The sequence below is a fragment of the Sinocyclocheilus grahami genome, unplaced genomic scaffold (assembly GCF_001515645.1).
Source record: "Sinocyclocheilus grahami isolate Dianchi unplaced genomic scaffold, SAMN03320097.WGS_v1.1 scaffold322.1, whole genome shotgun sequence".
In the NCBI taxonomy this organism is placed as follows: Eukaryota; Metazoa; Chordata; class Actinopteri; order Cypriniformes; family Cyprinidae; genus Sinocyclocheilus; species Sinocyclocheilus grahami.
The window spans coordinates 342,081-354,153 of record NW_015505501.1 but is presented as its reverse complement, the minus strand read 5'-3'; the positions used below and the strand labels follow the sequence as shown (position 1 = coordinate 354,153).

General features: G+C 37.8%; 1 protein-coding gene across 5 annotated transcripts in view; it reads right to left on the bottom strand.

Moving 5' to 3' along the window:
• LOC107602245 (rabphilin-3A-like) overlaps positions 1-12,073 on the bottom strand; it is a 23,793-nt gene extending 11,720 nt beyond the window's left edge. Inside the window, exons 1-2 of one of the 5 annotated variants that reach the window (XM_016294701.1) lie at positions 12,049-12,073; positions 2,492-2,629 (exon numbers count right to left, since the gene is read on the bottom strand). In XM_016294701.1, the coding sequence (XP_016150187.1) occupies positions 2,492-2,616 (125 nt within the window). In that variant the 5' untranslated portion in view covers positions 2,617-2,629; positions 12,049-12,073. Of the gene's footprint in view, positions 1-2,491; positions 4,194-12,048 lie in introns of those variants that run through there. The other 4 variants (XM_016294703.1, XM_016294700.1, XM_016294702.1 and 1 more) reach the window with 4 other exon arrangements.

Here is a 12,073-nt window from a genome sequence, read left to right as displayed (position 1 = left end):
ACACCTGCACCTGACTGTACCTGACGGCCAACTAGCCTGTGTGCCGTGCGCTTACGTGAGAGAGCATAACTCTCCATTCCAGCAGGTGGCAATAGTCACTGGCATTGGTCGTCATCTTGTAGATAAAGAAAGAAACAAATGGATAGAATGACAACAATCGGTGCATTCCAAATGGGATATATCGCCCTCCGAAGGGCACTTTGGAGTGAAAACAGTCATGGCCGCCATATTGAAGGGTCATTCCAAACCGAAGTGCTCAAAACTGGCCACTTCAAAGAGCCCTTCGGAAAGAAGGATTTCGAAGGGTACCACTGATGGACACTCCCATGATCCTTTGCATGATGACGGCGCCTCCGTGTGGGCACATGATGATGACGCAGAAGGGCACTTCAAGGAACAGTTGTCTGATCCCCTTCACCCTTCAACCCTTCAAAGCTCTCACTCCGGAGGGTAAACCCTTTGAAGGGATTAGGGCATAGGGATGAGCCCTTCTGTATGGAACGCAGGGAATGTCTGTGCGTTCCCATTTTACTCCGTCATTGGTTTGCTTTCATCAGTTCAGTATTTCTCATGCGCTCATTCGCTAAGCTGACTAGCCAATCGGAGTTCTCTTTCTCGTCGTCACGCTCCACCACCAATTTGACATGCAGAATTGGCTGAAAATGGCTGACGGCATCCGACTAGAGCCAAAAAACTAAAGCCGACCGATGTTTAAAAACCACTTTACATCGCAGAGCTAATGCTAGCTGAGCATTTGTGGTTAAAAAGTGTATAAATATACTTTTTTGTAAGAAAATGGCCGATCGTTTCGCTAGATAAGACCCTTATTCCTTGGCTGGGATTGTTTAGAGCCCTTTGAAGCTGCTTTGAAACTGCATTTTTGACCTTGAAATCGTTGGCCACCATTGAAGTCCACTATATGGGAAAAAATCTTGGAATGTTTTCCCTTAAAAAAAAAAAAAAAAAAAAGCAATCTTAATTTCTTCGCAACTAAAGAAAGACAGACATGAACATCTTGGCTGACATGGGGGAGAGTAAATTATCAGGAAATTTTTAATCCGGAAGGTGATTTATCTTTTAATCTCACTGGTGTCTTTGAGTCTAGGTGTAAATTGAGCTGAATAATGACAATGTTGTCTTCTGTAGAGCTGCTATTTAGCTGAACTGAATTTGTTTCTTAATGGATGGATTATGCAACATTGACACTGTTATTGAACTGAACTGTATCAACTAACTTGAACTAAAAAAAATGACACTGTGTCTTTTTAGAGCTACTTTAGCCAACATCAGAATTTGAATTTCTTATATTGGAAGAAGTTTGCATTATTGATTCTGTTAATTTTTCAGTTTATTATGTAGCGAATCAGCTCATGGGGAAATATGAATAATTAATCATAACTAGTTATAATTAATTATAAACATTTAGATCCGCTGTAGATATTTACTTGACCTCTCAGGGTCAACTGTCTGTCAATTTCCTGGTTAAGGGAAATAACTTTCATACTGTACAACTCTACACAGAGCTTGTAGCATAAATCTGCATGATTAAGGACTCCAGTTATGAGCAAACAATGAACAACGTCAAGTGTGATACAAGTAAGACTTTATTAACTACATAAACACTTAAACTAGTCTAACATACTACATAAACACACACACGCATACAGTTGGTATAGGAAAGGGTTAAAGCTTAAGCAGTAAAGAGGAGAGAAATAAGGAATGAAGTTATGGAACCATTTGCATATTCAGCAGATCTACCGCCTGAAGGGAACATCAGATTCTTAGTTCAAACACACCTTTGTAAAAAGGTGCAAACGATACCTAATGTATCAATTAATAAGACTAAGTTTGATACTTGCACGTCTCGTCTGTCTGAAAGAGAGGCTTGATGCAGTCCGAAGGTTCAAGTTGATCTTGATGGAAAAGAACCAGTTTGAGTCAGAGAGTCTTGGTGAATGGAAAAGTCAAGGCCGAAGCCTGGTACGTACTTAGGGTGTCCTGGGGTCTTCATCTTCTCAGAATTCAACCAAACCACCGACTAGGGGCGGGTCACTGATGTAAGGCCTTTAAGGTCTGAGAAGATTCACACCTCTCAAGATGGGCTTGTCCAATGAGAAAGGCCGGAATCCCAAGTGGGAGTTTGGAGATACTGGGGAGTTTTTAATGACCCTTTGTGTGGAAGCATGGTAATTTGCAAATGGAACTTGAATCGAAATTACTAAAGATTCTCAGGACACTAATATATTGCCTATGTACCAACATATAATATACACGCTCGTTTAGATCATCAGAAGGCGAATTAATAGATACTAAACATGGTAGGATTACATATAGGCAAGATGACAGGAATGAGTGTTTCCATCATAAGCCTACTATGAATCTGCATTGAAACAATCTGTACTGTATAAAGCGCAACCGAAATAAAGGAGACTTGACTTAGAGATTTCCTTCGGGAGCAGAACAAAAACACGACTTGAAGTCAACGTCTCACCCAATCCTCTCTTGCTCCATGGCCTCCATCATCTTGGCTCTCGCCAGCACGCTGTTGATAATTTCCTTCTCCTCGTCCGTCAGTTCCTCGATTCCAGCGGCGGACTCCATCTGCCTGCCGTACATCTCGCAGCCCGTCCTAAAGCTCACAAGCACAATAGTCAATTACGCCCAGTGCACAGCCAAACACATCTGCAGCGCCGAATGCTTAAATATACCACCAAAAACTCCCAGCGGCCCCATCTGTCTGTATTATTACCCAATCACAATCAACCAACAGAGGGGATTTTAGAGGAACACCGTGCTGCGCATACAGACACGCATCGGTCAGGAAATAATTTTCAAAGGTAGAGCAATTACAACAGCTGTTTTGCTCTTTATCTCAAGTGAAAGTGAAATCTGCTCAGTGCCTTTTGACATTACAGCATGTCATATCATTAATGAGTCAATGCATCACTCTTTCCGGCGTGTTGGGCAAATTCTATTCCATCTCCACAGAGATGCTCGAACCGCTGATTGAAAATGTCGAGGTGACGGAGGACATGACTGATTGCCATCTGGGGCTGAAAAGAAGAGGAGGAGGACACAGAGACCGAGTAAAGGGGAAATAGAGGGAGAGTGATGATCAGAAATTACATCACACTCTCACCAGTGCTGTCACTATTCATCTCATCAGCCGGTTCCATAGAAAGCGCTTCTATCCCATATGAACACGCGTCTCTAAGGTCCTGCCGGATCTTCAAAGGCTCCACTGAAACGTGCATCAAAAATCAAATATGTTTGCATTAGCTGCTTGAAAACCCGGCTTGGATTTATATGAAAATGCTGACGCCAACAAAAACGTCAGCCTTGCACTTAAATGTAAATGCTTGCAGCTCTAAACTAAGCTATATACAAATAATATCCAGTGCAGACAAAGATACGCATTTATGGAACGATAAAGGGAGGCATTTTGCTCTATAGCTTAACTAGTATTTACAGGGTTTCTGCAGGTTTTGAAGGTAAATTTAAGCCTTTTAAAGACCAAGTAAACACAATTTAAGGAATAAATGTAAGGGGACACAAAGAAATTCATCAAAATGAAATTAGATTATGATTAAAACACAAACATCTGCCAGTGGGGTCAGAAAAAGTACCTTTTCAAAGGGACAAATGTTTTCTGATAGATGTTCATTTTAAGCATATACACATTTAATTTTGTTACATTTCTAAGAAATCAGTATTCACGTCTGTACTACTTTCCTTCTCAAGTGAACATATCTTGATTTAAGGATCTTTAGATGTTTGTATTGGAAAAAAAGTCACAAATACTGAGCAAGATATTCATTTTTGCAAAGCATGCATTGTTTAAGGCCATTACTTTATGAATTTAAGACCTTCAGCTCTGATTTAAGACCTTTTTATGGCTCTAATTTGGGGAAGGGTACGTAAATTAAGACCCACACAAACCATTTGTCAGAGACTACAATAGATCAAGAGCTGGTCCATGTTTTTCTGGTAGGGTCAGTTGTCAGGTGCAGTGCATCAATGTGTCCTAATTGTCATTTTCTATCCTGGGACATTCAGGACATTTATTGCATTATTGTATTAATGGCTAAAGTAAATTCAATATCACTGATCCTTGAAATCCAAACAGTCTCATAAAAGCAAGCACAGCTGCGGAAATCTTTTGATACAAATACACTAAATCTTCTTACGTGAAAAAGGTTCTTTAGATCCAAAAATGTTCTTCACACCTAAAAAAAAAAAAATGGTTCTCTTAAGAACTGTTCACTGAAAGGTTCTTCGGGAACAAAAAAGTTTCTTCTATGGCAACACTGTGAAAGCCCTTTTGGAAGCTTTATTTTTAAGAGTGTATAATGAAACATCAAGAACATTTATAATCTTCAAAACTATATACGCACTGTTAAAAGGTTAAAGCTTCTTTATTGCCATTGATGATTCCATAAAGAACAATTAACATCCATGGAATGTTTCCACTGGACAAAAGGTTCTTAATAGTAGAAAAAGGTTGTTTACAGTTCTTCACACAAAGAAAATCGTTCTTTCTTTTAACTGAAAGGTTCTTTGAGGAACCAAAAATAGTTGTTTTATGGCTTCATGATTCTATGACACACGTTTTGAAGTGTTATTTGTAAGAGTGAAACATCATGAACATGTATAATCGATATAATCAAATAACTATATATAAGCTTAAGAATAAAAGTTCCAATAAAAAGGAAAACATCTTCTTTGAACCATTGATGCCAATAAAGAACAAGAACCTTTATTTTTAAGATTGCAAAGAACATTTGAATCATCTAAAGAAACTTTTCTACTATAAAAGAACCTTTTATGCATTGGAAAGGATGTTGAAGGTTCTTCATGGAACCATCAATGCCAATAAAGAACCTTTATTTTTAAGAGAGCGAAGAGGGTTCTTTGAGGAACCTAAGGAACATTTTTCAACTAAATAAACTTTTGTCCAATTGAAAGGTTCCATGGATGTTAAAGATTCTTCATGGAACCATCAATGCCAATAAAGAACCTTTATTTTAATCATTTAAAGAACCTTTTGTCCAATGGAAAGGTTTTAGATGTTAAATGCTCTTCATGGAATCATCAATGGCAATAAAGAACCTTTATTTTTAGGAGTGTAGCATAATAAGAGGGTTCATTGAGGAAACTAAAGAGCCTTTCTCTGCTAAAGAACAGCTTTATAAAAAGGTCCCATGGATGTTAAAGGTTCTTCATGGAACCAGCAATGCCAATAAAGAACCTGTGCAGCAAAAGAAGAGGGTTCATTGAGGAACCTAAGGTGCTGCAAAGAACCACTGAAGAATTACAAGCCAACAGCGCTTCATTAGTAAACTGATTTCAAATATTAAATCCTAAATGCCACATCATTGCGCTCTGGAACCAGATGAGGCATTTAGCACACGATACCGAGTTGGTTTGGTCAGCGATGTCAGCCCGCCTGGATTTGGCAAACACCGCTTCTTTTTTTACACCTTTCAGAGGTTGCCAACATCCCTGCCCACATCCACAATCTATAACCTCAGCTGTTCCAGCACGGCTGACATTATTACCTATAATACACTCTAGTGAGCTCTTGTGCTGTGATTTATATACGCCTTGGGGCTTGTAGACCCGCAACCACCGGCCGCCTCTAGCAAAAACACCTGCTCTCCTCCACCCCTGCTCCATTTGTTCACAAACCGGCCACAACCTTCCAGAATACAGTATTTAAATACATCAGGTAGGTCATCTCACTTCAAGCAGAATGTAGGTTAATGAGAAGTGGGATAACGAGATGCTAGGATTAATTGGGGCTGTTATTTGTTGCGTGGGTGGTAAGCAGAGAGATGTGCTGGTGTAAACTCATTAAAGCACGGTCTTTACACAAACACGTCAGTGTTATCATATCAAAGACGAATTAGTGGACCAAAAGAAGTTTTACACATGGTTTGCGTAGATGCTTAATCATGTAAAGTGCTGTTGTTTGCGTCTTTTTGCAATTTGGACACATTGTGTGTATATTTGCCAACTCTGATCCTGTTCAAAATGATTTGCTCTCTCTCATGTTGCTCCAGAGTTGTTCCTGAACAAATTTATTGTTCCTGTAAAATAGGGTTTCCAATCTTTTTTTATCAGCCAAAACCATTAAACGTAAAATATTTACATGGAAGTGCCCACTGAGATTTTAAGTTAATATTTTAATAATTTAACAATACATTTGCATGTTCATTTCTTTGATAGCAAATAATAAATTATTAGATAATTAATTATTGTCACGAATCCGATCCATGAATTTCCATCCACTTGCCACCAGAGGTCGCCCTTCCATGATATTGACTCTCGCACCACACAGACTGTTACACATCACCCTGGACTACATTTCCCATGTTCCACTGCACTGATTACACTCACACCTGAAACCAATTACATGCTCACCTGAATGCTATTACACATACTATATAACACCTACTCTGATACTGCTCTAGTAGCCGAGTATTGTTCTGCATTTTTCACTCCCCAAGTGTTAGCTGCCTTACCGAGCCATTCCGTGTTTTCGGTTTTAGTCTCGTGTATTGTTTTGCGTTTATCCCTGTTTAGCGGATAGCTACCTTACCGAGCTTGTTTAAGTTTTCATAGTTTTCTTAGTCTCTGATTCACGCCACGTATCTTGGATTAACCCTTTGCTTGCTGTTTCTGACTCTGTTTGCCCCTGCCTGGACCTTTGCCTTCTACCTGGATTTATCTCTTGCCTTGCCTTCGATATACCTGTTTGCCATTGTCTGACCCATGCCTGTTAAAACCACGTCTCTTAATAAAAGCTTGCATATGGATCCGCATGTCTCTCGTCTCATAACAATTATAATGCTATTAGTAGAAGTGTTTTAACTTTTATTTTTTTGAATTAATAAATATTTATTAATATAAATTATGCAAATAATTATTGAAAAGTACCAAAAACTGGGTAATTAGAAAAAAATATATGGTACTAAGCTATATCGCAATTATCATGCAGCCACCCCGTTTATTATTTTAATTTTACAATGTTTACATGCAGTGTCGCTAAAGCAGCCTTTCTTATTTTCATTTGCTTTAAATTGAAGTACTAAAAAAAACTAAAACTATAATTAAAACTAGGGCTGCACGATAAATCGCATGCGATATTTAACGCGCATCTTATCAGTAAAACCGGTTCTGTAATCAGCGGTAAATCTCCATCACCTGCGGGCTTTCACATTGAGCAGCATTAACTACACAGAGACGTTGTTCACTGACGAGCTGCGCAAAACCACATTCATATTCGCACAATTTTTTGTGCAGCTACAATTAAATCTGTATATATAAAAATATAAAATCTTCAAAATATTAAACTATAAAAGTATATCAAAAACACTAAAATAACACTGCTCTTTTTAAAACATCACAGGCTGGCATGCTTCATTCTTGTAGTGCGCAAATTTGGCATTAAGCTCCAGACACATTAAGCCGTGTTACTCATATGGGAGATGAGGATTCATATCCAACTTGAATTTCCACCCTCTTCTCCAAATCATCTCATTTGTCATCTCTTTGCTTTCAATAAAATGGCCAAAAAAAACTTATTTACAAATTGTGTATTGATTCTTCTGCGAACATATCCAATAAATCAGGTGTTAGGAAGCTTTCATAACAGGAAAGCAAAGGCGCACTCAGCAAGCGGCTCCGGAACACAGCGATGCCAGGTTTGCCTCGCCACGCTGCCAAGAGAAAAACCCATGTCACTTGGAATTCATCAGCAGCTGCTGAGCACGAGAAGCATCACTAGCCCACGGAAACACTCCACAAATTGACGTGAAGTAAAAAGAAACCGAGGCGTTTTAGCTCCACAACGCAATGTGCTCCTCGAAGGCGTTTTACAGCACATGTGCGAGTGTGTGTCTGTGTGCATGTCCACTGCAAAAGGCCCAACGACTTGGAAAAATGAATTCCAACAAAGCCAAAAAAAACAGGAACCCGAGGTGATAAGACTGATCTAACTTTAGGAGGACAAAAGAGGAAGGCTATGTCAATTATCTCAATGCATATTGTGCATACACACCACTTAACCCTATAAAGCCTACAGTATCATATTTGATATGCAAATGTCTAAGGCCTTTAACGGGAGTAAAACTTTGCTGAACAAAACTTCTATAGCCTGGTAGATAGTTCACTAATTTTTAGCTAGTAAAAGGTCTTTTAGTATAACTGTGAAAACATCCACCTTCAGCTTGTCTTTTTGCTGTGAAATCTGATTTTTACATAGTAAATGTGAGAATAACTTTGATATTGTTAGTAATATTTCAAGATGAACACTTAATGACTGAAGCAACTTTGGTTTACGTGATTATTACATTTTTATGTTCATGTTCAAATCCTAGTCTCAAATATGATCATCAGGCTTTTGAGTAAGGTTTATTTGTTCATCTCTCAATAATCACTGTATTGCATTGCATTAACATGTTTTGATCATAAAACTAAGCATTTAAATATAATCTTACTAAGACATTACTGGGAGATATAGAGTGACCACTGATATTTATATACATTTTATGTAAGCTATAATGTTATAAAGATCTCACTGATTAATATTACATGCTATCAGAATTTCATCGTTCTTTATGGTCATCTAAATATCAACAATGAATTTTTGCTCATTTGGGCCTCAGAATAAAACCAAGGTGTTTCCCCTCCTTTAAGTTAAGATTTTTTTTAATATGTAAGGTTCAATAAATGGTTTCATTTCAAATAATTGGATTCCTCCAACTACTATTTCACATGTCAGGCTTTACAGGGTTAAAACTTGATTTATTTATATAAAGCATTTAATTTTAATGCATACTCTATAGCAAGACCAGGAGGATGGTGGTTCCATGGGACATTTCTGATACGTCACTACCGTGATGCTGTCACCGAAAGTGCATGCATAAAAATTTAAAAAGCCTCAATACACTGTATCTGACCTACTTAATGTATTCCTGTAACAAACACTTGGCCGTTTCTCTTCTCACAGAATATACACTAACACAACATCAGCACACACAAGATCATCCACCTACTCTAGACGTCAAGAGCTTCACTGGTAAGAAGTGGCTTACCGGCTTACTGAGAACCCCAACAAGTTTATCCCTTTACCACCATTTTGATGAGTCTCCCTTTGAGTTAACGGATGCAGAACAGTGTTAAATCCATGGCTGTGTGGCACGATGGAGATGCAGAGCTGACTGTGGACTGTCAAACAGGGTTAACCTTATTTTTACATCCCTTTGAACACCCAGTGAATTCTATGGGGGAGATATTTTCCACGCAGCCCTCAGAAAAGTGAGCGGTGTACCTCAAGGCTTGGTTTTGGGCCACTTGCAGTTGTGATTAGAGAGGAAGAGGAGAACGTTAATGTCAAAAGAAATGAAAATGGACCCTTTTTACCTTCTTAATACATGTTTCTGGTCTTATTGTGAATGATTTAGAGATGTACTAAAATATTTAGGCCTGCAGTTAAGATTTATGTATTTGAATTGCAAAAATATTATAACATTTCCATCCATTTGGATTACACAGTTTTAACATAAGCTAATGATAAAAACTTAATATGATGCATATTTGTCAGTCATACATAGAAGAAACAGGTCAGATTAATTTCTGACACAGTACTAATAAACAATGTAATAACCAGGTTTATATATTTAGCATCAATAAATCCAATTAGTTTCAATCTCATACATTTGAACTAATATAGCTTGTTTCACCGTTAGCCACATTTGAACCATGTTCATACTTTTAACTGAATTAATCAAATAGTTTTCCCAATGAATGTGATTTTCAAAATCAAATATATGCAGATAGTTATAAATAATAATAATACCACCAGAAACCACTTTTCACAGTCTAATTAATTCCTGATTGGCAAAACCAGCTCTTGCCCTAAATATATTTCTGGTTGAATTTCCTTTGTCATATTATGGAAGGAAAACACTGCAAATGCAATTTTATGCCAACATGTTTTGATGCTTACAATCAATGCACAGGAGCTTTATACCCGGGTGTGTGATGTCCTGGCCATCTGTCTGTGGTAAGAAAACACACAGCTGCTTCTTCAGTATTTCATTAATGCTATAGCCCACCACATCTCTTATATGAAGGTGGCGTCCAGAGAGGATTTACCAAAGCCTTCATCATACCACTGAGAGAAAACAACAGCAGAAAGAAAACAAGAGCTAGACGCCAAAAATGATGCATCACTATTACTGCAAAAAAATCATTTATTTTCCACCAAACATGGGCATTATTAACCCTATAAAGTCTACTGTATCATATATGATATGCAAATATGTAAAAGGTCATTTAGTAGAATTGTACAAACGTCCACCTTCAGCTCATGCGTCATGTGTCTTTTTGCCGTGAAATCGCTACTGATTTTTATAAAGTAAACGTAAGAATAACTTTGATATTGTTAGTAATATTTCAAGATGAACACTTACTGGACTTAAGCGATTTATGTTTACTTGATTTGCATACGTTTTTAGGAATATCATGTTCAAATGTGAGTCTCAAATATGATCATCAGGCTTTTGAGTAAGGTTTATTTGTTCATCTCTCAATTGTCATTGTATTACATTCCATTATGTGTTTTGATCATAAAACTAAGCATTGAAATATCTTACGAAGACATTATTGGAGATATAGAGTGACGACTGATATTTATATCATTTTATGTAAGCATCTGCTATACTGTTATAAAGATTTCAATGATCTTACCTTACAAGCATCAGAATGTCATCTCACTTTTTGTTCACATAATCATCAGCACCAAATTTCAAACCATATTTTTGCTAAATGTGGATTTTTTTCCTCCTCTATATTCTCACTATATCACACTATTATGAGCCATTAATGCCTGATGTATCAAATATGATGCTCAACAAAAAACACATGCACTTTTTGTTTTGTTTTTTTAGAATTTTTGTCTAAAGGTCCAATACACTGTTCCATTTAAAATAAAATGATTTTTGGACTATTATTTCAATGTGTCAGGCTTCACAGGGTTAATAATACTTACTACTAGTGATCAGTTTAACTGTAGAGTACATTTCATTTTCAGCATCCTGTCTTGAGGAAGTAGAAGCTTCCATTAAGTCTTGTAAAGTGTCAACAGCCATGCTCTATAAGCTTTGTATTTTCAGATCCGATAGCTGAGAGCAAAGAAAGCCACTAATCGCGCACACAGCCAGTCAAGCGTTGAGGAATTAGAGAAAGATCTGAGCTGAAAGAATGCTGGAGTTTAGACTATGACTGTAAGAAACCTGGATGGGACACAATCGTGACCTATTCTTCATTGGCGCCCCGAGCCATAATTTCCTGAGACTGACTTTGCTTTTCTATGATCTAAAATGTTGCAAAGCTTTGAAATGCAAAAGCAAAAGGGTTATTTTTAAGCTCAAAAACTTGTAGATGTGTCTGTCAAGCAACATTTACTGCCTCTGAATGCCGTCAGATCCCCATCTTGCACACAAAAGCACGGCCCAGAGAGAAAAGACTCAACTTCCAATTACATAACGCACACTCATCAGCAGCCTTTTGAGATGTTGTTCAAAAGCCCTCAGAGCTGTTCACAACTATTTGATGAGCCGTCTCATTCAAAGCTAAGCAGATTTCAATCTATGCAACTAAAACCCAATGAAATTCATGTGAAAGTTAATGCCCAGAAAGACTACATTTAAAGTCAAGCCAGCAAACCTAACTCCACCAAAGAGTGGCACAAACTCAAGATCAATTCCAATCATGCGACATTAATTGCACAACATGCATGAATGTCTCTGCCATCTGAGTTGCTTTCTTTTTGCAATACATATGTCTAATAATAGAGCTGCTTCCATGACCAGTCCAAGATTTTAAAGACATGCACAACAACCATAAAGCACCTCCTGACCCAATGCATTTCTGACCTAAATGCTTGAAATGCAAGGCCTCTGAGCACATATAATCATTCGATATCAGCTTTGTTTCATTATGAGAGTTGATGCAAGCTGTCAGTGATGTGAAGTCACTCACCGCTCACCTCCTGCACTCAGCAGCA